This window comes from Gymnogyps californianus, chromosome 9 (assembly GCF_018139145.2).
Source record: "Gymnogyps californianus isolate 813 chromosome 9, ASM1813914v2, whole genome shotgun sequence".
NCBI classification, from domain to species: domain Eukaryota; kingdom Metazoa; phylum Chordata; class Aves; order Accipitriformes; family Cathartidae; genus Gymnogyps; species Gymnogyps californianus.
The window spans coordinates 24,811,302-24,834,393 of record NC_059479.1 but is presented as its reverse complement, the minus strand read 5'-3'; the positions used below and the strand labels follow the sequence as shown (position 1 = coordinate 24,834,393).

The 23,092-nt window shown below is 65.9% G+C and overlaps 1 protein-coding gene across 1 annotated transcript; it reads right to left on the bottom strand.

Annotated features, from left to right (window-relative positions):
• Positions 1 to 5,187: 5,187 nt before the first annotated feature.
• Positions 5,188 to 22,281, bottom strand: TSC22D3 (TSC22 domain family member 3). The gene is made up of 3 exons (XM_050901641.1): positions 21,945 to 22,281; positions 7,074 to 7,125; positions 5,188 to 6,482 (listed from the first exon to the last, which is right to left on the bottom strand). Exons 1-3 carry the CDS (start codon positions 22,265 to 22,267, stop codon positions 6,237 to 6,239), a joined length of 621 nt encoding a protein of 206 aa, XP_050757598.1. The 5' UTR covers positions 22,268 to 22,281; the 3' UTR covers positions 5,188 to 6,236.
• Between the last annotated feature and the right edge of the window lie 811 nt (positions 22,282 to 23,092).

Below are 23,092 nucleotides of genomic sequence, written 5' to 3'. Positions count from 1 at the left end.
TTTTCTTTTTTTCCCAATGGGAAAACTCAGCCTGCAGTCCACGAGGATGGAGGGAGGACACCTGAGGGTGGAGAGGAGGAGCTGGCTGGGGTAGAAACGCCCTGCCTGCTCTCTTCAGGCATCCCCAGCAGTCCCTAGGGAGGCAGGGAGAGGCATCATGCCCGAGGGCAGGCGGTGGTGGTGGTGTCTCAGCCAGATGTGCGGTGCACCCTGCACGCCCGGCGCACCGGGGCTGCCTGCGGTCTCGCTGCCAGGCGGCTGCCCGCTGTTTATTTCCTTTCCTGATACCAGCAAATGCTTGTGGCTGGGTGTCAGGGCAGGGTGCCGCGGGCCACAAACCGCCCGGGAACACGGCGTACCCACCCGAGCATCCCTGACCATGGCCTCCACCCCGACACCAAGCCCCATCCCTGCGGCATGCAGCCACTGCCCTCCGCAGCAGGCTGGGCTCTTGCTCTGGCAGGTCTCTATCCCGTCGGGGCTGTGGGGGGTGACAGGGGGTGGCAGTGCACCCGGGAGGGGGAAACAGCCCCATGATCTGCCAGAGGGCCGAAAACCCTGATGGGGCTGGAGGCTGGCACTGCTGGGTCCCATCCCTGTACCGTGCAGGAGAGCGCAGGTCTGGGCTGGTTCCCTGTGGTTGTATAACGGCGGCGTGGTACACGTCGGGACAGCAGCAGCTTCTCCGCAAGGACTGCCTGTGCTGTCTCGGGAGGCACTGCCTGCATCCCACAGGTGCCAGTGCCCATGGGCAGGCAGAGCTGGCGAAGGGCACGGCTGCAGCGTGCCCACGGTGGGCAGGCGTGCCAGCAGCTCTGCCAGAGCCTGGTCCTGGCACGCATGCGCGCTGGAAACTGCTCCCTTCCCCTCTGCCTGGCCTGAGCCCAGGGCCTGATCCTGACTGCCATGTGGCCCCTGCAACCCCATCCCCAACTGGGGACTATCTGTAGGAGCACTGGCGTCTCAGCCTGGCCCTGCCCTGGAGAAACCCCCTTCCCAGGGGACATGAAACACTGCAGAGGGGAAACTGAGGCACGGCAGAAGGGCAGGTGCTGCTGAGCTGCAGGGAAGGGGGCAGGCTGGACCAGGACGCCCAGCTCTGAGCATCTTCCCAACCCTCAGCACCTCCCCAGGCCCAGGTGCAGCCCCAAATGCAGGGGTAGCCCCTCTGCTCACCCCCATCCGCCCTGCTGCGGGGGTTCCTGGGGGATGATTCCTGTGTGCCCCAGTCTCGTCACTGGCTCATCCTCAGGCCGCATCTCTCCCCTCTTCTGGCTTCTCCTGCAGGGCAGTGCCCAGCTGGGGAGGGGGTGCCAGTGCATGTATCTTCAGGGGGCTGCTGCAGGCAGAGCCCAAGCAGCCCTTGTTGTCTGTGTGCAGGCTCCGGATGCCTCTCGCTCCTGCCGTGCACAGATCTCCATCGCACCAAGCCACTGCTTGCTCAGGCCTGGCAGCCACGACTCATGTTGCTCTCCAGCAGGAACTGCCTGGAGAAACCGTAGCATGGCTTTCCAAAGGGTCCCCGGGCCTGCGAGTGGTCCCAAGCAGCCCGAGGTGGGCTAACCCCAGCGCAGCTGGAGGTGCAAGCTGATCTGGATCCATGGGGAGAACTGGGCTCCGAGGACTGCGTGGAAAATCCCAGCCACTCATTTATCTGCAAGGCTCCCGCGGGGCTGGGCCGGGCTGGGACACGGCGTTCGAGGAGCAGGGAGTGACGGTTGCATAAGGTCGACTGCTTTGGCTGCAGCTGAGTCTTCCCAGATGGGCTCCTGGCATGCAGAGCCCAGCGGGGTGCAGCAGGGAGAGAGCAGGAACATGCAGAGCTGGGGGGTGTCTCCCCACATATACCTGACCCTTGGGTGCACCTCGAAACCCTTCTGCTCTCCCCATGCTGCTCCAAACATCCTCCCAGGCAGCTGCTTGCCCTATGCACGCTGCGTTGAGCATCAGCTACACATGCGCTCCCCCTCTCCGCAACAAAATGTCCCCCAACCCCTTTTCTCCATCATGGCCCTGAGCTGAGCCAGCCTCCTGGCTGGGGGGAGCCCTGGAAGCTCGGCCTGCCCCAGCAGCGTGGGAGAAGAGGGACGCATCCTCATCCCATCCCCCTTTCTCTCCCTCTCCCCCTTCCATCCCCATCTCCTCTCTATCCCTATGCTCATCCCCATCTCTGTCCTCATCCCCATCCCCATCCCACCTCACCCCCACTCCCATCCTCATCCTGCCCACACCCCCACCCCATTCCATCCCCAACCCCATTCCATCCCCTTCTCCATCCCCATCCTATCCCATCTCCATCTCCATCCCACCCCCATCCTCACCCTCAACTCCACCCCCATCCCCATTCCCATCCCATCCCATCCCTTCCCCACCCCAGACGCGCCCTGGCCCAAGGACAAGGGGGAAGGAGTGGGTGCACAGTCCCCCTCCCCCCGGTGCCACATTTGCACCCCCCCGGTGCAGGTCGGGGGTGCGGGGGTTCCGGGATGCCGGGGTGCGGGGGTGCCGGGGGGCCGGGCGGGGCCGGGGCCGGGGCCGGGCAGCATCACGCCCGGCCGGGAAAGCACCGCTCCGCGCAGCAGCAGCTTCTCGTTTTTCGACAAATCGGCCGTTTCTTAGAAACTTCCTGCTGCGGCGCGTTAACCCTCGCGGCGCCGCGGAGCTGCAGGGCGCGGGGGCAGCCCTTGATGGCCGCGATGCAGCGTTAACCCTCCGCTGCCCGGACTGGGGACTTGCTGAGCTTGAATTGTCCCCGGGAAGCTCAAGTCAGCCCCCGCCGTGTCCCGGGGTAGAGCTCAGCCCTGCCTGCCTTGCCTTAGGGCCTGGCTCTGCTTCCCCTCCTTCTGCTGCCCATGGTTTGCCTCCTCATGCAAGGTGCATCCTTGCTGGGAGGGGGGAAATCGGGGGCTGATGGAGAGGGCTGGGGTGCCACGCTACCCCGGCACTCTCGCTGCACCAGGGGATTACGCTCTCGAGCGCAGGGGCTGGCGGGGGCAGAGAGCCAGAGAGCGCAGTGCCAGCGGGAACGGAGAGGCCCTTATCTCATTTTGGGTGCCGCATGATGTGTACCGCTTCCTTCAGGGCCTGCGGCACAGCGCAAGGGAACATCGTGTCCAGAAGGAACTGGCACTCTGGGAAGGGTGTTTCCAAGCCTTTTCCATCACCAGAGGGCCTGGGAAGAGCATAGGGTGTCTTTGGGTGATGTAGGGGTGTTGGTAGACCTCCTCCAGCCCCCAGAGGCAGCAGGAGCTGGGGAGCAGGCCCTGCGCACCCCGGGGGTGGGGGGTGGCAGCCCCTTCCCCTTGGCCGCTGCACCCACAGGCTTGCTGGGTGCTCAGCCCAAGGGTTCATCTCCTCTCTTGCTGCTCCCAGGGGACCCCCGGGGACACCACCGGGGCTGGGCTCAGCCTTGCGCAGCCCTGGGGTGGCATGTGCCAGCCGCAGGGAGGGCTTTCTGGCGGGGCTGCCCTGTGCCATTGGCTGGCACTGTGTCACACCACGCTGCGGGGACAGGAAAAGGCTCTGCCCGCCCGTGGGAGGAAGGCTGATCCGGAGGAGCAAGTGGTTTGGGGCGGGTGGGTTTTGCAGAGCGGTTGCGATGAGCGGGGTCTTCCCCGGGTTATTGCCTGTCCCCCCTGCGCAAAGGCACGCGAGGGCTGCGGGACATCCCAGGGCCATGGGGAGGGCACAGAGCCCTGGCAAACAGGGCTCTAAATGCCATCACTGCATCCCTCGAATGCAGCTGGGGTGTGGGGTGCAGCAAGGCCAAATGGGGTACAGAGCTCATCACTGCAGCCCAAACCTTCCCCAGCCGGAGAGGTGCAGAAGGATGGGCGGACAATTTCCCAGCAGCTGGGAGCCCAGTAGCACCCCTAACACCCACTATAGTGAAATGGCCAGTGCAAACACAGCTAGCATCCAATTGCCCTGGGGAACAGCCCTTCCTGGAGAAGCTGTACCACCCAAGAGACTGGCAGCACTGGGGGTGTGCTGCATGTGTGCCCCCCAGCTTGCTGCAGTGCCTGTATGCGCAAGGGGTGCATATATACATGGTACGGGGGTGCCTGAACCTGTTTGCACATGTATGCACCCAGCAGGGAAAGCAATCACGCACGCAGTTCTTGCACACTCAAGGCACACACGTGTGCATGCTGAGCCCTTGCAACAGAGTGTCTGCAGGGCTGCCTGCGCAAGGCTGCGGTTGGGTCCCAGCCCTGGGACAGACAGGACAGGGAGGGGACAGGCACCCCGTAACGGTTTCGAGCCCCTGTGGCCTGTGTTTTGCTGTTTACCCGGCGTTTCCAGGGAGCCAACTGTCCTCAGCTCCCCAGCTCTGCCGTGACTCACATCGGGCTGGGGCTGAGTCGCCCTCACTACGGCAGAGACCTAAAGCAGTGCTGAGACCCAAACCAGTGCAAAGCAGTGCTGCCGGCAGCGCAGGGTATGGCCACCTACCAGCTACCCTGGGCCTGGGGCACTGCCAGCCCCCTTCACTGGACTGGGAATGTCTCCAGCTGGCTGAGGAGTCATGTCCAGGGTATAAAACCCCAGGGGAGGATACTGCACCTAGCTTCAAACATCCTGCCAGCCTGGGGCTCTGCTCACACACCTCCTGGTACCCACCAGCCTTTAACCCTCACCCAAATGTCATAGTCACCCAGCATCCCCAGAGATGGAGGGGCTGGGTGGGTTTTTTTTCTTCCCCCTCTCCCACCTACCCCATGGGGTTGACTCCAAGGCTGGCTGTACCCTAGGATAGGGTTGGGGCACCCTGAGCCCCCATCCAGCACTGTTCAATCCAGCTGACCCATCCTCTGACCCTCACACCGTGTTTCAAGACAGTCACAGGCATGACACACAGGACAGAGACCTGTAGGTTCAGGGCACCTTTCCCTACCGCACACCCAGCCCCCTGGGAAGGGGGTGCCTGCCTGCATCTCCAAAATCCCATCTTGGCTCAACCACAGCGGTTAGGGGGGGACTGACACCCCCCCCCCCCCCAAAGGTGGGGAGCTGCCAGGTTTTCCTAGCTGGGGAGCAACAGCAGCCCAGCCACCAGCAGGTTTGCAGCACAGTATTCTCACCAGTCCCATCCCAAGCCCCAGCCCCTTCCCCAGCGACCCACGCTGCCCCCCCTCCCCAACACCTCCCCCTTCCCTGCCACAGACACACAGCTTGGGGCGCATGTTTGTATAAAAAGTAGAGTTTATTGCCATTTCTACCTAGATTTACACAACTGTGTCACCGCTTCCGACGTCAAAAGGGACGTCCCGTCACTTCCCAGAGAGCTGGCCAGGGAAGGTGGGGAGCCCAGGAGCACGGGCCGGCTCCCCCCAACCCAGCGGGCTGGAGCACAGCCCCTGTCGTGGCTCTGCCCCGCAGTCAGTCCGGATCCTCCCAGCGCTGCCGCACGGCTCTGTCATGGTGGATGCCTGAGAGGGGTGAATCCGTCCCCTCCTTCATGCCACTCGCAGCACTGGCCACCCAGTTACAGCTGCTCGCCATTCCAGTCTTGCCTCGAATCCCCCAGCTGTACAGAGACGGGCATGGCTGGCCCAGAGCAGGGCACCCCACAGCCTCGTGGGCACTGCTCATGCGTGTGTTTATACATAGATACGGCTACAGAAGATGCCCAAACTAATAAAACAAGCTTTTTTTCCTTGTAATCCCCACACTGATGTGCGTACAGCCATGCACTACACCGCAACTGCCACCACTGGTGCTGCTCAGAGTCAGGTTCGGGTTCCAGCATGCTCCTGGGTGGCGAGCGGGACAAATCTGCATCACTCACTGAACAACGGTCTTCCTCCAATGCCAGGCTTTGCCAGAAAGAGACACCCCCCCCTGCACAGTGCAGCAAAGGCACGGGACTTGGCGCACGCTCCTTCCAACCGTGGATTCCCATTAAAGTGCCAAAGGCCGCCTTGCAATGCCAGGGTGTCACGGATGCCCAGGTTTCAGCAGAGCCCGGGACGGGCAGGCCACAGGTTTACTCCTGGCACACGGCAGGTGGTTGGATGGGGGGGGGTCAGCTGCCCGCACCTCCCTCGCAGAAGAGCATCCTCGTGCAGGAGACGGCCGCTGGCTCTGCTGGCTGGCCAGGGTTGCCCCGGGGGGAGCACGGCTCAGCGCCAGGGTCTGGCAGTCCTTCGTGTGAGATGAAGGCAGAAACGATTTTGCAGGAGATTAAGTAGAAAGAGTTCTGTGGCTCTGCCCACCCCGAGGACAGAGCCACCTTACACCGCAGAGCCCCCTGAGTGCTGGGCCGGGGCAGCCGCCCCGGGGCTCTGCTCCTCTGGGCACAGGACCTCCGTGGGGAGCCGGGACTGGAACTTCTCCAGCTGCTCGGGGCTGGCAAGGGTCTTCAGGAGGCTGTTTTCACGCTCCAGCTGGGAGTTTTTCTCCAACAGTTCTTTGATTTGCTCTTTCAGGACCTCCACCTCCTCCCGCACCGCGTACATCAGATGATTTTTCACAAGATCCTGCAAAAGGCCGTTGAAGAGACCGATCACTGGACGGTTACGCCCTGGGGGTTGCTCCCACCCTGCCCCACAAAGCTCTGCCCCCAGCCACTCGCCAAGTGCCGCAAAGGCTTTTCCCAAATGCTGTCCCTCCCCATCCCACCCTGGGCACCCTGGCCAGGGCTCGGTGCTCACCCAGTGTAGCCCCCCCCAGGCCAGCACCCATAGCATCCCTCAGATCCCCCATCTCCCAGGTCTCGCTGCCTCCAGAGGAACTCTCCAGCCCCCCCTCCCCAGGTGTTTGGCAGGCTGCAGTTCCCTATCACCCATGGGACCTGGCTTGGTCACCCCCACATCCCCGGAGGGTCCTTCCCAGGTCCCCCCCTCGGCAGGCTCCCTGCGCACTGCGGCGCTGCCGGAGCCAATGAGCTCAGCCAGCTGCGGCGGGCAGACAAAGGAGCTGCTCTGCCCAGCAACAGGCTGGGGAGCGGGGACCCCCCCCTCCGGGCAGAGCACCCACTCAGGGAGTGGGGACCCCCCCCCCCCAGGCAAGAGCAGCCAGGGGGGGTGTCACAGAGCGAGGTGCGCGGGGGGAGCGGCACTGCGGCTCACCATTGCCTGCTCGATCTTGTTGTCGATGGCCACCACGCTGGCTCCGGAGGCGCTGGAAGAGAGCGGAGCAGCAGGGCGTTAGCAGCGAGCCCCCGAGTACCCCCCTTCCCCGGGGGATCCATGCACCGGGACACCCCCCACCCTAGGCTGCAAAGCACCGGGGCTTCGCCCTTCGCAGGGGATCAATACGCAGGTCCCCCCGGAGCGACAATGCACCTGGACCCCCCCTTCAGCAGGGGCAATGCAGCGGGCTCTCCCGGGGCACCGAGACGCCCCTTCACCCGGGGCAATGCGCCGGCCCCCCCGGGCGGGCCACGGCGGAAAACGGCGAGGCGGAGCGCGGCCGGTACCGGGGCTGCCCCTACCTGTTGTCGAGCTTCACGGAGACCACGTCCCCCCGAGCAGGGAGGAGAAAAAGGAGATGGAGAAGTTGTGGAGCTGGTAGACAGCCACCTCCATGGGGGACTGGTACATGCCGGTGCTCATGGCTGCAGAGAGCGACTCGACCAAGCGAGACGAAACACGACGGACTGCGGCTCCCCCCCCCGCCGCCCCGCTTATATCGGCGGCGTCCGCCCCGTCGGGCGGTGCCAGGGGGGCCGGGCCCGCCCCCCGCCCCACAGCGCCGCGCCCGGTGCTGCCCCGGTGCGGCGCCTCGGTCCCCGGTACAGCACCCTTGCACCCCGGTACGGCACCCCTACCCCCTGGTACTGCACCCTTGCACCCCGATACGGCACCCCTACCTCCTGGTACTGCACCCTTGCACCCCGGTACGGCACCCCTACCCCCTGGTACTGCACCCTTGCACCCCGGTACGGCACCCCTACCCCCGGCACGGCACCCCTGCACCCCACTGCTGCATCTCTGCGCCTCCCAGTTGCACCCCAGTACAGCACGGCCCCCTCCCACTGCAGGACCCCTGCCCCCCAGCACTGTGTCCTCGCGACTCTGCACCCCTAATCTGTACATCTTCTGCAACCAGAGTCTTGGCACCCCATCTGTCCCTGGCACCCCCCGGCACCCATTCCTCCACCCCACATTCCTCTGCAGCCCACACACCTCAGTACCCCCTCCCTGTGCTCCCCACATATAACCGGGATGGGGGTTCAGCTGGGGGGGGGACCTGCTTGGGGGACTGGGAAAAGGAGGAAACCCGCTTTGCATTTGGGGGGTGCACGCCTGCAGGTCCCCGCACAGCAGGGCCCGCCGCGGCTGCAAAGGCGGGGGGGGCCGGGAGGGGGGCAGAAGGAAAAGGGGCCGCCATGGGCGCGCCACGCAAAACGGGGAGCGCAAAACAGAAACGGGAGCGGAGAAACAACGCGGGCGCGCAAAACAAGACCCGGAGCGCAAAACAAAACCGGACGGCAAAACAGAAACGGGAGTGGAAAAACAAAGCCCGGGGTGCAAAACAAACCCTGGGGTGCAAAACAAGCCCGGGGTGCAAAACAAGCCCGGGGCCCGCCGCCGGCCCCGCCCTGGCCTAAGCCTCCGCCGCCCGGCACCGGGGCCGCGCTCCGGCCGGGGGGGCCGCCGCCCCGCGGACAGGGCCGGCACTGCAGCGGGGCCGGGGCTGCACCCCGAGCTGCGCCCGGAGCTAGCTTGGGGTGCCGCGGCCGGGGGGGGGGGGATGGGTGTGTGGGGGGGATGCCCGTGGGGGGGTGCCCAGCCGGGGGCCGGGTGTGCGCTGTGTTTGTGCCTGAGCCGCGTCCGTGCGTGGGCACACGCATAGCACGAGCACCGGGGTCACGCCAGCTCCGCCACCGCACCCGCAGAGCGGCGAGCGCGTCTCCTCCGTGGGGCGCAGGCAAGGACCCCCAAAACGCCCCCTAGCAACGTGGAGGGGCCGGGGCTGGCATTGCCCACCACGGGTGATGCTCCCCCCGCGCTCGGCCGCTCTCCCTGGGCTGCCCTGCCAGCTCCGGGGCTTATCTCTGCCCTCTGGACCTGGACCTGGGGGGACTTCGCTCAGCACCCGGGCGGTCGCCCCGCTGCTGCCCGCTGCCGCCGACCCCGCGGGGCTCGTCCTTCGCAAGCCAGGGCGGGGGCTGATGCTGAACGAGACCCTGCGAGAGAGCCCACCCCATGGCACAGCATCCAAGAAAGCATTAGTGCTGGCAGGGGCACGCGCACCCCAGAGATGCTGCAGAGGACCCCAAATCCCCTGATCCAGGGGGTGCTGAAGGTGCCCAGCACCTGGCTAGTGGGTGCCAGCACGGGGAGTGGCCCGAGGAGCCCCAACCAGCGGGTGTGCTGCCATGCCCCTTCCTCGGGGAAAGGGCTGAGGGTGGGCGGAGGGGTATTTTCCCGTCAGAAAGGGAAACTGAGGCACAGTGCAGCACAGCTGCTGCTTAGAGCAAGGCCCTGCCAGCTTGCTCCCCAGAAAATCGCACCCCCGCCTCCCAGGGCAGGATGAGGACCACAATGTCCCGAGTGGTGAAGGACACAGGCACCCTGCGCAGGCACTGTGCTGCCCGTGAACCACGGCCAGGCACGTTGCAGGTGCCTCGAGACACACAGGTTTGATGTGGGGATGCAAGAAAGCATCTCCTCCTCCCTGGTGGGGGGATTGTGCATGGGAGGGGCGCTTCTCCCCGGGGGGGCACGTGTGGGACCCGTTCGCCCCTCCGTCTGCGGGGGGGATGATGCACATCACCCCGTGCCAGCACCAGCCTGGCCCATGCAAAGCTGCTGAGCAGGGGGGCTGGAGCTGCAGGGAGCGGGCAGGGGCTCATCCCCCCCAGCCCCGGGGCTGGCGCATGTCCCCCCGCCCTGCCCGCGGCCAGGCCCTACTCACCAGTCCCTCCTCCTGAAGAGGCTCGGGGAGTACGGCGGCTGGAAGGCCATGCCGGCGCCTGCGACCCCACTCCAGCCCCTCTGCTCCCCGGCAGCAGCCCAGCGCCCCGGCAGCGATGCCGGCTCTGCCCGCAGCCGCGTCCCCCCCGGCCTGCCGGGTGGCAGGGACAGCCTGGGTGCCGGCCGCATCCCAGGGTTGCGGGCACGGGGTAAACACGCTGGGTAGATGACCTCAGCCGCGCTCAATCGGCCCTTTCAGGGGCCGGCGGGCCAGCGTGCCACCCCGAGCCGCGCGGGTGCTGAGCGGGGAGCGGGCGGCTGCCCCCCTCCACGGGCAGATGAAAGGCGCTCTGTGTGCGCTTGTCCCCAGGGTGGCTGGTGGTGGGCAGGGTGGCAACCCCCAGGACACGGGGCACAGCTCTGTCCCCTCAGCCGGGACAAGCCCAGGCCACCCACACCGGGGGTCCCGTGACTCGGTTTCCCATCGCAGCTCAGGGAAGGTTCCCGTCTCACTGCAGAGAGGGCAGGGCAGAAGGGGAGAGGCATTTTCTCTCCCACGGTTGGGCACGTCACCGGTTGTGCCACCTTCTGTCTCCTGCAGAGAGGTGGGCAGCAGCAGGGAGATAGGGTGGGCAGACCCCAGCCTGCCCCTAGCCCTGGCAGCCGTGCCTCGGTTTCCCCACCTCCCCATCTCCCGTGCTACGGCACCCCCAGACCTGGCCCAGCCCCCTTCGCAAAGGAAAGCCCTAAATTATTAGTGCCAGGGACCAAGGGCTCCGGGACGGACAGACCGGAGCCTGGCTCCTGGCTCATGGCCCTTGCCCCACAGCTCTGGCGTCCCGGGCCCTGCCCAGCCCCTTCCCGACACAGCGCTCGAGCACCGGGCTGGGGAAAAGCTGGTGATTTCCGCGGCTGCTGGAGCGAAGCGGGGAACCGCAGTGGCGTAGCGCTTCAGGAGGAAATCGCTTCAGCTCTGCCACCTCCAATATTTTTCCCATGGAGCTGGGACTATTGCGAAAATAAACAAAAGTAAGTCACTGACTTCCCTGCCGCCCCTCCTGGGGTCTTTCCCAGCCCTGCACAGCCCTGACCACGGCCATCACTGCTTGGGGCGCAGGCTCCCCGGCTGTCAGGCTGGGAAGGATGCTGCCCTCCTCCATGAGACCCCCAGGGGAGGGATGCTTGTAAGGGATGGAAGTGCGGAAGGCTCTGCTTTCTCTTTCCTTCCCGGCGCTTAATTAATGAGGAATCCCAAGGCAGCCTGCTTGGCTGGGGGCAGGTCACGCTGGGCACGGGGGCTACCTCCTCCCCCTGGCACAGCCCCAGCAGGGGTGCAGCCCACCCCCCTGCAGCTCCTCGCCCACACACCCACTCGTGGGATGTGGCTTCTGCTGCAGACACCCTGGGACGTGTCACTACACCTTGCAACCCATACATTCACGCACACACGTGCAAGTCCTGCATGCACATGCACATGCACATGCACGTGAACGCCCTGCGCACACAGGCACACCCACACAGACACGCCCCTTGCATGCACATGTGCATTTTCTAGCCCACATGGGCATGCACCCTGCACACAAGTGCACACCCTGCATGCACGCACACACTCATGCATCCTGCACACACACGCATGCATCCTGCACGCACACACACTTGTGCATGCACACCCTACAAACACGCCCCTCCTGCACGCATGCCAATGCATCCTGCACGTGCACTGCAAATACCTCCCCCCCCGCACACGTTGCCCTGACTCAGAGCTGACGCAGACGCACACCCGTGCATGCACACATGGTGCCGGCAGTGCGGCGCGGGGGCAGCTCAGCTGTCCCCTCGTGCAGGGGGGAGGCACCCCCAGCCCACGGGGCAGCCCCCCTGCAGCCCAACTGGCATCTCAGAGGTGGGAGCGGCAGCCCACAGCTCTCTGCCAGACCCCCGGTTTGTGCTCGGCTCTCCCCAGGGATCGGCACGGGAGCCCCTGTGGGCTGTCCAAACGCCTCCCACAGCAGCAGAGTCCTGCGTGGGGCTCCAGCTGCGCCCCGAGCAGCGGGGAGCCCCTTCCCAGCCCCCCGCGGCCCCGGCAGACGGCCTTGCCGGGCTGCTGGCCCCGCTCCAGCAAGGGCTGCTGGGATCCGCTTCCTCTCCCACCGCCCCGCTCCTGCTCCTCCGGGGCCTGGCAGCAGCAGAGCAGGGTGGGCCGCGTCCCCCCTTGCTCTTCCTAAAGAGCAGGGGGCCGTGGACTTGTTGCTACCCTACAGCACCAGAGGCCATAGTGATGGGCGCCTTGGAGGGGCCAGTGGTGCGAGCTACATCCCTGGGGCAGGAGCACGGCAGCTCTTGCCTCGTGTGCAGCTATGGGAGGTTCATCAGGCAGGGCCCCTGCTTGTGCCTGTGGTTATTTTGGGAACAGTAACAGCAGCCGCGATACAGTGTAATTGTGACACTAATTGTTGTGCTCTCCGGGGAAAAAGAAACAACCCGTGGCTGTCATCGAGCAGCCAGGAGCGGTGGTGACACCCGGCATTCACTGGTGTCACCCCCAGCAATGGCCCTGCAGGATACCCCAAAGCTGCTAGCAACCCCTCCGCCAGCCCACACACAGCCTGTGCCCCAGCCCGGGAGATGCCAGCCCCGATCGCCGGGTGACAGTTAGTGACGACTCCCTCCTCTGCAACAGGACGCGGAGGCATGAACGCAGCCGGGCTGCAGCCCCCGGAGGGCTAAGCCTGGCTGCAGCAAGGGATGACAGGGAGCAGGACGATGGGATCGTCTCTCACCTCCTGGCACCCCACACCTGCACTGTGTTGTGGGTCAGGGGACACGGCCCCGTCCCCACGGCCCCAGGGACGAGATGTGCTGTCGCACTGAGCCTCTCGCATTGAACCCACGCCAGGCACTGCGGTGCTGCACGCCAAAGGATGCCCTTGCCCCGTCAGCTGCTGGTAGGAGCTGGAGGAACGGCCAGTGCTGCAGGAGCCCTCCTGGCTCCTCAGCCTCTGCTCTCCCCCAGCTCCAGGCCGTTCTCGCTGCTCCGTGGCAGCGTTCCTGGCTTGCTCTCTCCCAAGGACTCAGTTCAATGGGAGGAAGGCCCTTCAGAGGGTCTGAGGCGTGGGAAATGTTTATTGCCTGGTCTCGGAGACACTGGAGAGCAATACGGGAAAGGCGCAGAGCCAAAGCTGCCCAGGCTGCTCCGCAGAGCCAGATCTCTGGCTCAAAGGGTCAGAGCAGAGGGGGAGAGGAAAAGCCACTGCTTGCAAACACGCAGCTAAGAAAACTCTGCCTTTCACAGCCTGAAATCCTGCAGCCATGGCTGTGCCAGCCAAGGGGACTGGGGATGCCAGCGCCAGGGCCAGCCGTGCCCTGCAGGAGCTGAAGGTGGCCGGGGACGTCAGTGATGGCTGGGGCTCATGGGAGCCCACAGTGGGAAGGGCTGGGTGTGGGACAGGTCTGCGGAGCCCCCAGTCTTGCCCCACAGCCCTATCCTGGTGCTGGGGAGGGAGAGGTAATGCCAGGGGGCTGCCCACGGGCAAGCAGGCAGCTGCATCATCTGCGGTCCCACTCGGCAGTCCCACTCCCAGCATCCCGAACTGTGCCCGCCTGCCCTGCAGCGCTGGCGTGGGGCTGCTGTGCCAGTCCTGAGGGCTGCGGGGCCGGAGGTGCCGGCTACCGGAGCACACCAGTTGGCCAGCTCTTGGTTTCCTCACCCTGAAGATGTCCTGGCCGAGCTGTTCACTGCAGCCTTGGCACTACCCCCAGCTCAGCCGGTGCTTTCCAGGGGCTGCGCGGGACCTGTGGCAGCCCCATGCAACCAGGAGCCCTGTGACACGGGGACCTGGTTCATGCCCACCAGAGCCTCGGAGGGCTCATAAATCCCTCAGCCCGCGGCATGTGCTTCTCCAGAGCAGAGGGCAACCCCTCCTGGGTACATCTGTAAGTGCCCAGGCAGGTACGCGAGCCCCTGCCCACAGAGCCAGTGCTGCTGGCCTTGCTAGACCTAGTCCCAGTCCCAGGGCTAGGGGACACCAGAGCAACGGGGAGAGCCGCGCAGGGCGGTCACGGCCTTTGCAACGCAGGGGAAGCCCAGGGAGGGTTTGCAGTCGGGGAAGGCCGATGGGGAACCTGTCCTCCCCTCCCTTCACCACCGACGGAGGCAGAGCGAGCTCCCATGGGCTGTGGGCAGGGGACACGGCTAACCCCCCCGCCGGGCAGCGGGGCACGGGCAGGGATCGCGGCGTGGGGACTCCTCCAACCTGTTGGGCTGGAGGCAGCGTGGGGCGGGAGGAGGGAGCCCTGGCAGGCTCCCATGTCCAGCTGTTGGGCTGCCTGCTTCCTCTGATAAAGGTACTTGGCTGTACTCCCAGTTCTGTTTTTTCTGGCGTGCGAGTGCACACCCCGGAGCCGGCCTGCTGAGAGCTGCAATTTGTCTTTCTCTAACTTTGTCACCGGCCCCCCTTCTTCCTCCCATGCCCCCCACCCAGTGCGCCCCAGTAGCAGCAGTGTGAGGAGGGGAGGTCAGAAACAACCCGGCTCCGGCAAAGCCCTCCCCGTGATGCTGGACATAGGAAGCCCCCAAAGCCATGGCTTCCCCAGGCATGCTGTGGCAGGAGGGGAAGAGGAAAAAGGGCTGATCTGCTTATTACCGGCCCTGGACCACGCAGCCCAGCCTCCCGCCTTGCCTGTGTTTGTCGACACCAGTCCCACGCTGCTGCCTGCACAGCTCGGGCCGCCCCAGCGGGCGCCCTGCCAGGGGCCATGCAGCAAACCTCGCCACCCTGCTGCTCCCCTGCTCGCACCCAGCCCTGTGCAGGGTCCCACAACCGCAGCATGCCGGGGGCAGGGTGTCAGGTACGGCACAGCCCAGCAAAAACCCCCGTGGTGTTCCCACTAGCATCACGCCTGGCTGCTGGGGGGGGGGAGCACAGCCAGCCCCCGGCCACACTCCCTGCCTCCCGTGGGTCAGGGATGCCCAGCCCCAGGGAGGATGGGTGGACTGAACCCTCAGCAGAGTTTTCATCCACAAATCTGTCCGCAGAGGAAGCATTTCACACCCACGGGCCCTGTGGGGTGGAGTCCCATAACTGAACTCCATGTTTATCACCTCCCTTGGTTAGCCATGCCCTGCCCCGCAGGTCCCCTGCCAGCCCAGGCTGTGAACTTCAGGCCTGTCCTCGCTTTGTAGCCCACTGTATCACCTTGGACAGTCCCAGCTGGATCATCCCCAGATCCTGGCTGCCCTTCTCCGGTCCGGTTTCGGGGAACCAGGGACAGAGCGGTGAAGGGACCCCCCCCCCCCAGCAGCACCAGGGCCACACAGTGCCCTCGAACCCCAGCGCGTGTGACGGGCAGGGGGCTGCCAGCCTGGGCTCTGCCCTCCCCGAGCCCCTCGCTGGCGCAGAGCCGGCTTTTCCGGAGATCCCCAGCCCGAGAGAGGAACCCCAAGGCAGGGCCTCCAGCATCTGCCGAAAGAAATCCCAGGCCACTTCGCAGGCAGGAGCAGGCGCTCCGGAGCCACGCTCGGCGCTGGCAGCTGCTGCCCTGCGGCGTGCGGGAGTGCCCGGCTCGCTAATTGGAAGGCAGCTCGTTATATAATGAGAGGACAGAGGCTGGGAAGCTGCGAGAGAGCAGCGCGTCGGCACCCCGTGCAACCAAAAGCTGCTCTTCCAGCCCAGACTAACCCGCATTCAGGGAAACCCTTGAATCTTTCACCTTCCCCTTTCAAAGGTGCCTGAGCTTTGCGCTCTCCTGCCTGGCCGGATGGGGATGCTCGGGGGGGAGCCCCAGCAGCCCCTCAACGCCCCTTCCCCGGGGCTGGCTGGCTGGGCCCCGCAGGGGGGGTGCAAAGCCCGGCCAGACACAAGCCGGTGGGGTTCAGGAGCGGGAGAGGAGCCGAGCTCCGCTGGCGCGCGAGCCAGCCGCCCCGCAGGAGGTCAGGCAAGGACGCGCGCTGGGGCTGCAGAGTTTCAGCAGAGCCGGTTATTAATACCCCGCCTGGCCTTTGCAAAGAATCCCGGGCATTTTGAACTGGGGACACTTCGTTAAAACCCTTCCCTCGCTGACATTTCAGAACAATAACAACTTGAAAGACAATAAGCTGCTGGCGGGACGCGTACCTGCAGCGCTGCCGTGGCTCTCCATGTGCCTGGCCTCGGCTGCCAGCCGTCACCCGGCTCGTGCCAACCCTTGGGGACGACCTAAGACCGTCCCCTGCCTCCAAACCGCCTGAGGCAGTCCTGCTCAGTGTCATGGGGGGATCACTGGGATGGTTTCACTCGAGGCCACGGGGATGTCTTGTCCTGCCCCATGGCATCGGCCACCCCGCTGCCTGCCCAGGCAGGGCTACCATCCCCAGGGGAGTCGCAGGCAGGGGGTGGTGAGGACTGGATCTCACCCTAACCCTGGGGCCAGGGGGTCAGCAGGGCAGGGAGGGGCCCAGGGCTTCTGCTCTGCCACTGGAGTCATTCTGCAGCGAAAGCCTCTCAAATATATATATATACACACAACTCTAAGCACACAGACAGAGGATGACGAACTCCTGTCCCGAAGCCAGCAATGTGCGGCCCCTGGATAAATATAACTTGGAGCTCATCGGCAAAGCGTGGCTTTGGGACAGGTTGCAGCCTTTAACGCCTCTCCAGCCCTCACCCCCTCGCCACACACCCTGGGGTATCCTCTGCCCTCTCCAAACGGGGTCTCAGTCGCTTCCCAAGGGCAGGATCCGCCCGGATCCTCTCTCCCCTTGGCAGCCAGATACCCCTTAAGGTGCAGATACACACGCTGCGGTTGCATCCCCTGTGCGCACACGCAGCTGCCGGGCTCTGCCGACAAGTGCCCTGAGCCCCTCAGTCCCACACAGGTCACGGTGCTCCCCAAAGTACAGGGTCGGCTTTAACCCTCTCTGCGCTGGGAGGTGGCCGGGGAGGTGGCATCGGGTCCCAGCACGGAGGAGCACACCAGGGGCACAGCGTGCCTGCAAAGGCATTGCCCACGGCATCCACATCCGTGCCGTGTGCCCGATGGGAGCTGAAATGCCGGCTGGGCTGCAAAAGGCTTCCCCTGTGGGCCAGCCCCAGCCCCAACTCACAGCCGAGCTCAGCAGTACCAGCCTCAGCACCGTCCAGGATCAGGCCATGTGTCACCAGGGAAGGAGGAAGCGTGATGCTGGAAGGCAGGGGCACGATGCTGGGACCAGGGCAGACCCCTGTAGCCTGCTCCAGCTCCAACCTCTTCCGCACCTAAAGTTCAAAGCTTGAAATAAATCCTGGCCAGCATCTTCCCCATGGGGTCATGCTGCCTGTCCCTGCCTGTCCTTGGGACACCTACACCCTGCCTGCTCGGAGCTGGGCGCATGCCCTGGCAGATAGGCAGTGCCCAAGCATCCGCAGGAGGCCGAGGTGACAGGTTTCTGTGAGGCTGGCTTTGGCATTGCTGGACTTCAGCTCAGCTGTGCCAGGCCCCCTTGGCCATGGCCTCGTGGCCAGGGGCAAATGGCTTCATCCTGAGGGGCTGGAGGGGCTGAGCAGGGCTCTCCTGCGGTCCAGGGCATGTTGGGGAATCTCCTTGAGGGAGGGAGCTGGGTCTTGCAGAAGCAGGCAGGGACGGGCACGGTGCACGGTGCGGCGCACGCTGCCGCCAGCCCTGCTGAGCCATGCTGAGCACGGTGTGCTGCGGCTGAGCCCAGCGCTGCTGGGCTTCCCCGGCCAGGAGCCCCTGCAAGCCTGGCCAGTGGGGACACCTCCCCTAAGCCTGCTGGGTCATGGGGCAGGGCTCCCAGGGTGGCAGGATGCCCGTGATGGAAACCAAGGCGGGCACAGCAGACTGGCTGCCTGGCATCTTCCAGGCGGTGGGAGGATTTGGGCACACCAAGGTCAGCTACTCCCTAGAGTACAAGCTACTCTTGCCGCTAAAACGAAAGCTCCCCAGCATCTCGGCGGTCTGCAGGGCTCGGCAAACCATGCTGCAAGACACGGGTCAGGCCACGTGCAGCTCTGTCCCACGAGAGCAAAGCAAACAAATACCCGGTGCACCGGTCCCGAGCGGGAAGGCTGGCTCTCACAGCCCCCTCCCCAGGCAGACCTGCCCCACGGGGCCGGGGAGGGCAGAGCGGCCGGCGGGATGGCTCTCCGGTCTCACACCCACACCTCTCTCACGCTCACACGTGCTCCCGCGCGCGGCCCCTCTCCCCGTCAATGCCTCCTTGTTGCTCCAGCCCACTCGGCCGGCAGGAATGCGCTCCCTGGCCCCGCCGCCCTGGGATGCCCTTTACGCCCTGGCTCCATCTCCTCCTCCCGCATCGCTGCTGCGAAGTGACACCCGACGGACGGGAACAAATGGTGCCGTGCCACAAATGCCACCCTGGCACCGCTACCTGGGCAGCTCTTGCTCACCGGCCTGACCTCATGGTGGGAAAGGCGGTGCTGCCCGGCTTCTCCTGCCCCAATTCATCCTTCGCCCAGCCTCTCGGTGCAGCACAGTGCTCCCCTGCCTCCCTGCAATTCCCTTGGCTTCCCCAGGACCTGGAGGAAGGTGGCCCCCAGTCTCTTTCATGGCTCAGACCAAAGGGTGGGTCGTTGCCCACCCTGTTCGGCAGAGCAGCAGGTCCCGCAGCGCCCGGAGAGGGTCCGGCTGGTCAGAGATGTCCCCTTGCTGCACGGAGCAGGATGGGGCACGGGCTGGCCAGGCTGCCAGATCTTATCCGTGAGAGTCTGGGCAAGGAGAGCTGGCACGGGCTGGTCGATGTGGGCGAGCAGGTTGGCACATATCTCCTCTCCCCACCCCAGAGCCAGGCGGGGCCCTGCTTGAATCACACGCCAGTACGCACCCGGGAGGGTGCTGCTCTCCCCCCGCAGCGCTGACCCCCTCCCACGCCGCCGGCTCCCCTCAGCCCCTCCAGCCCCGGGAAAGGTGCCACGCGGTCACGGGGCTGCTCTCCCCGGCCCACGCTTGGTCGGGCTCGCGCCTGCGCCTTGGATGAGCAATCTCGGGGTAACATTGGCATTGTGAAGGGATGGCAGAGACCTTTCTGCACACAGCGCCGGCATCTGTGGGGAGGAGATGTCACCCACCCAGCACGGCGGTAGCTGGCCTCCCTATACCTGGTGTTTTGGTGCGAGCTTGGCCCATTGGCACTGCCCAGGTCTCCTTGGAGAGCAGTTCATGATGCCCCATGTGAGGGCACGGAGGGGAGAAGCCCTTTTTGAACAGGATCCCACACACTCCCCGAGCAGGAGGGTTTCCTGCAGGGCTGGAGCATCCCTACCTCGTGCATCCCACACAGCATCCCTGCAGCGAGCAAAGAGCATGGAGAGCCTGGCAGCGACCACTCAGCCAGGGGGAAACCCCCAGAGACAGGCTGGAAATGTTGAATGTAGGTTGTCCAAGACCCCCAGCACTGATCTGACCCTGACTTGCAGAGCCCAGGGCTGAACTGTCTCCAGCAGTCCCAGAGCCAGACTCAGGCTCCAGATGCAGCTGCTTGGTCCTCCCGTGCCGTGCAGGGCTTCGGCCACGCATGAGCACGTGCATCCACGCGACCTCCTTCTCCTCCTGTGCCAGTGTAGGAGCACATCAGCTAAAACAAGGGGCACAAACCTGCTCGGGTTCCCCGCTGCCAGCAGCAAGGGTGCCGTTATCAGGCCTGTTATCGGGGTGTTCCTCTGGCACCCACAATCCCCCGCTTTGTATGCTATCACCTCTTGGGTATCTTGGCTCATTCCCCAGGAGGAGAAAGTTCAGGCTGGAGCAAAACAACAGCACACACAGGTGTGGGCACACCTCCCTCCAGTGCCCGGGGCCATGCCCCCCAGCTCCCACACGCCGTGCCACCCAGGGGCAAAGGGGGATCACCCAAGCAGTCTCCAGACCAGGCTGGCAGCAGGGTGCCTGGAAGCAGGGTGTGATGGAGGGACACTACGGCTTCACACCACGCTATGGCACAGCCTGTCATAAAAGGGAATGCCCGGAGCCTCTCAGGACACAAAACACACCAGGGCACGGAACAGGCTTGGGCACTGCAGCAAGGGGCACCGAGGGGCACAGATGGGGAGAAGCCCCGGTCCCCTGGCACCTCCGCTTGCTCCCTACCTCAGCAGGGTGGACCGATGCTCGCCGGGAGCACCGTGGGTCCCGCTCCAGCAGGGACGAGTTTGAAAGCAACAAGCCGTGCCCACATCGCCCGCCTCTCACCCATGGGCACTGTCACCGCCTCCCCAGGCGAGCAGCCCGGATGCTTGGCTCGGACACCCAGTCCCGGCAGCCCGCGCTGGGGACAGTGTCTCGCTTCCCCTCTCCACCCATGATGCCAACTGGCTGCAGCCTCCCGGAGCGAAGGGAAATCTCTCGCTCCCGTTTCCCTCCTGGCTGGGTGGGTTCGCTGCTCGCCGTGCAGCCGGGAGCCCGGGCCGGGTGCCGGGTGCCTTGGCGGGCGTCCCGGCTCCTCCTTTCCCACCTGAGCGGCAGCTCGGCGTTATGTAAGTGCAGGAAGAGCGTCTCCGCCGAGGACGGCTCAGAAGGAGCAGCCTGCTCAGCGTGAGACGCTGGCTGGGGCGAGGAGGCGTGCGCGCACCGCCTGGGTGGCTCGCACGCGTGGGGCAGCCACGTGTGAGCCCACCCGCCTCCCCGCACCGGGCGAAGGGAGCGAAGGGCGGCTCGCACGCCCGTGCACAGCCCAGGAGCACGCCTACAGGTGCATGTGCGTGCAGGGAAGGGAGGGGATGGCGAGGTGGCTGCAAACTTGTGGGTGCTGCCGCGCGCCCCACCTGCATGCTACCCCACCCACGGTGGAGGAACGAGCCCCCAGAGCCGCTGCCTGCCCTGCCAGTCACGCAGATGCCTGCCACATACGCACCGATGGGCCACAGGTCCCCTCAGCCCTGGGAAGGGGGGATGTGTCCCACCTGCCGAAGCCATGGGCAGCTCTGGGTGCTACCACCCCGCGGCACCCCCTTGGTCCAGCTCGGCTTTCCCAAGGCCGAGCTGGAGAGCCCCGGGCCTGCCAGCCCGCAGCACAGGCAGCTCCCCGTATTCTCGCCAGCCCTCCAGGGTGGCTGGGCACCAGGGCCAGCCCCATCGCAGAGCCGGAGGCGCCAGTGCAGGACCTGAGACAGCTCTGTCCCCTCCCTGCCCCTGGGGTCCCCCTCGTCAGGGCCGGGGACCCTGCGGGGTGGCAGCCCCGGGGACCCCCCCGTTCAGCCTCCTCCGCCCGCAATGCCGGAGCAGGGGAGCAGGGAGGGACCCCGCGCTCCTGCCTTCCCCAGCCTTGGCAGGGTGAAGCCCAGCCCTCTGGCAAGCGGATGGGACCAGCCCCAAGCACGTCCCGGTGCTTGGGCGCAGGCAGCCCCGTCCCCGAGCAGCCTGCTCTGAGCCGAGAGGGAGCAGCTTGGTCAGGGGCAGAGTCACTTTCCAGGGACGGGAAATACCACCCAGGCCAAATCTGTCTCCACTCAATTTACTGCAGGGAGAGACAGGGAAGCTGCTGAAAGAGCACGACCTGGCAGCAGGACTCTCGGGCTCCCTACCCAGTTTCTCACTAACTCTAAAGGTGGCTTTCGAGGGTGTTTCCCAAGTGACAAGCTGCCCCTCTCCACGCAGGACTAAGAGGACGATGCCTGTTTGACGCTCGACACTGTCCATGCCCTGGCAGGCAACGTCTGTGTGGGTAAGATGTAGCCAGGGAGATGAACACAGAGTCCAGGGGCCAAGACACACAGCTAGAGGCTGTTGTCACTGCCCAGACAGACACAGGGCACCGACAGAGGGGCACCGCTGGCCATCACGGGGCAGAGCCACCCAGACCTGCACCCAGGGACTGGGCTGGCACCACCCATGGCAGGCAGACTGGGCTCCCTGCCACGTGCGGCCGCCCATGCTTCTCCCCACCTAGAAACCCCAGTGCTGCCACCCTACCCGGCTCCAGGGTCACTGGGGTCCCCCTGCCCCTGGCAGCCCGGGGGGCTGCAGGCCCGACGTCTCGCCCCCATACTGCCAGCTGCCAGCCCCGGAGCACACAGCCGGCCCGGGTCCGGCTCCAGGGGCATCCAGGACGCGGGCAGCCCCTCGGCATCCGTCGGTGACACCCACCTGTGGAAGAGCAGGAGGATGGAGAGCAAGGTCTGGTCGATGTTCCTGTTGCAGATGCCCTGGTTGAAGAGGTAGCAGGGGTCCCGCACGACGGGCTCCAGCGAGTCCTGGCGCATGATGGAGCTCAGCTTGTCGGTGTTGAGGTTCTTGCGGACCAGCTGCTCCTGCAGCTGCCGGAAGCTGCTGACGGTGGGGCTGCCCAGGTTGTTGTTCTCGCCCCCGGCCCCCTCCTCCAGCCCGCTCCGGTTGGCCAAGTCCAGGCAGCAGCTGCAGCAGTCCAGCCCCACGGGCGACCGGCACTCCTCCACGGGCGACGAGGACATCCCGGGATCCCCCCGCGCGTTGCCACGGCGGCGCAACCGGGGCCGCTCCCGGGGCCGCGGAGGGCGAGCGGCGGCAGGACGCGCCCGGCTCCGCCGCCCGCCGCGCACGGCTCCGCCGCCCGCCCCGCCCGCCCCGGCTCCGCCGCCCGCCCCGCCCGGCTCCGCCGCCCGCCCCGGCTCCGCCGCGCTGATTGGTAACGGCGGCCCCGGGCGCACGGGCCGCCCGCCGCCGCACCCCGCCCCCCCCCTCCCCGGCACCCGCCCCCCTCGCCGGTCCTGCCCCCGGCAGCCCGGCACACCCCACGCGTGGGTCCCCGAGGTGCTTTCTGCACCCCCCCCCCCGGCAGCCCTGAGCCAGCAGCGGGCCCTCTGCGGGGTGCGCGGCCCCCCCAACCTGGGGGCTCGAGGTGAGAGGGTGGCAAGGGGCCACGGTGCTCCCTCCCCCGGTGGGGACCCCCTGCCCCGCTCTGTGCCTCCCGGGGAGGGAGCAGAGGGGCTCGGGGAGGCTGGAGCGTGCCCGCGGCATCAGCCCCTGCGGCTTCGTCAGGGGCACGCAAAAGCCCGTGTGGCTCCGGAGCAGAGGCAGAAAAGAGGGAACAGGGGAAGAAAAGCCCCCAGGTCGGCAGAAGAGCCTGGAGGGACCTGGCACCACCACCGCGGCGGGGAGCCGCTTCACCCAGAGCCAAAAAAAGGCACAGGTGGAACGGCACAGAGCCAGGGCGGCCAAGGACGCGGGGAGAAGTTTTGACTCGCCTGCAGGGTGCTGGGGGCTCTGGGGGTACGCAAGGGGAAACGGGAACTTCCGCGGAGCGGGGAGAAGTGACT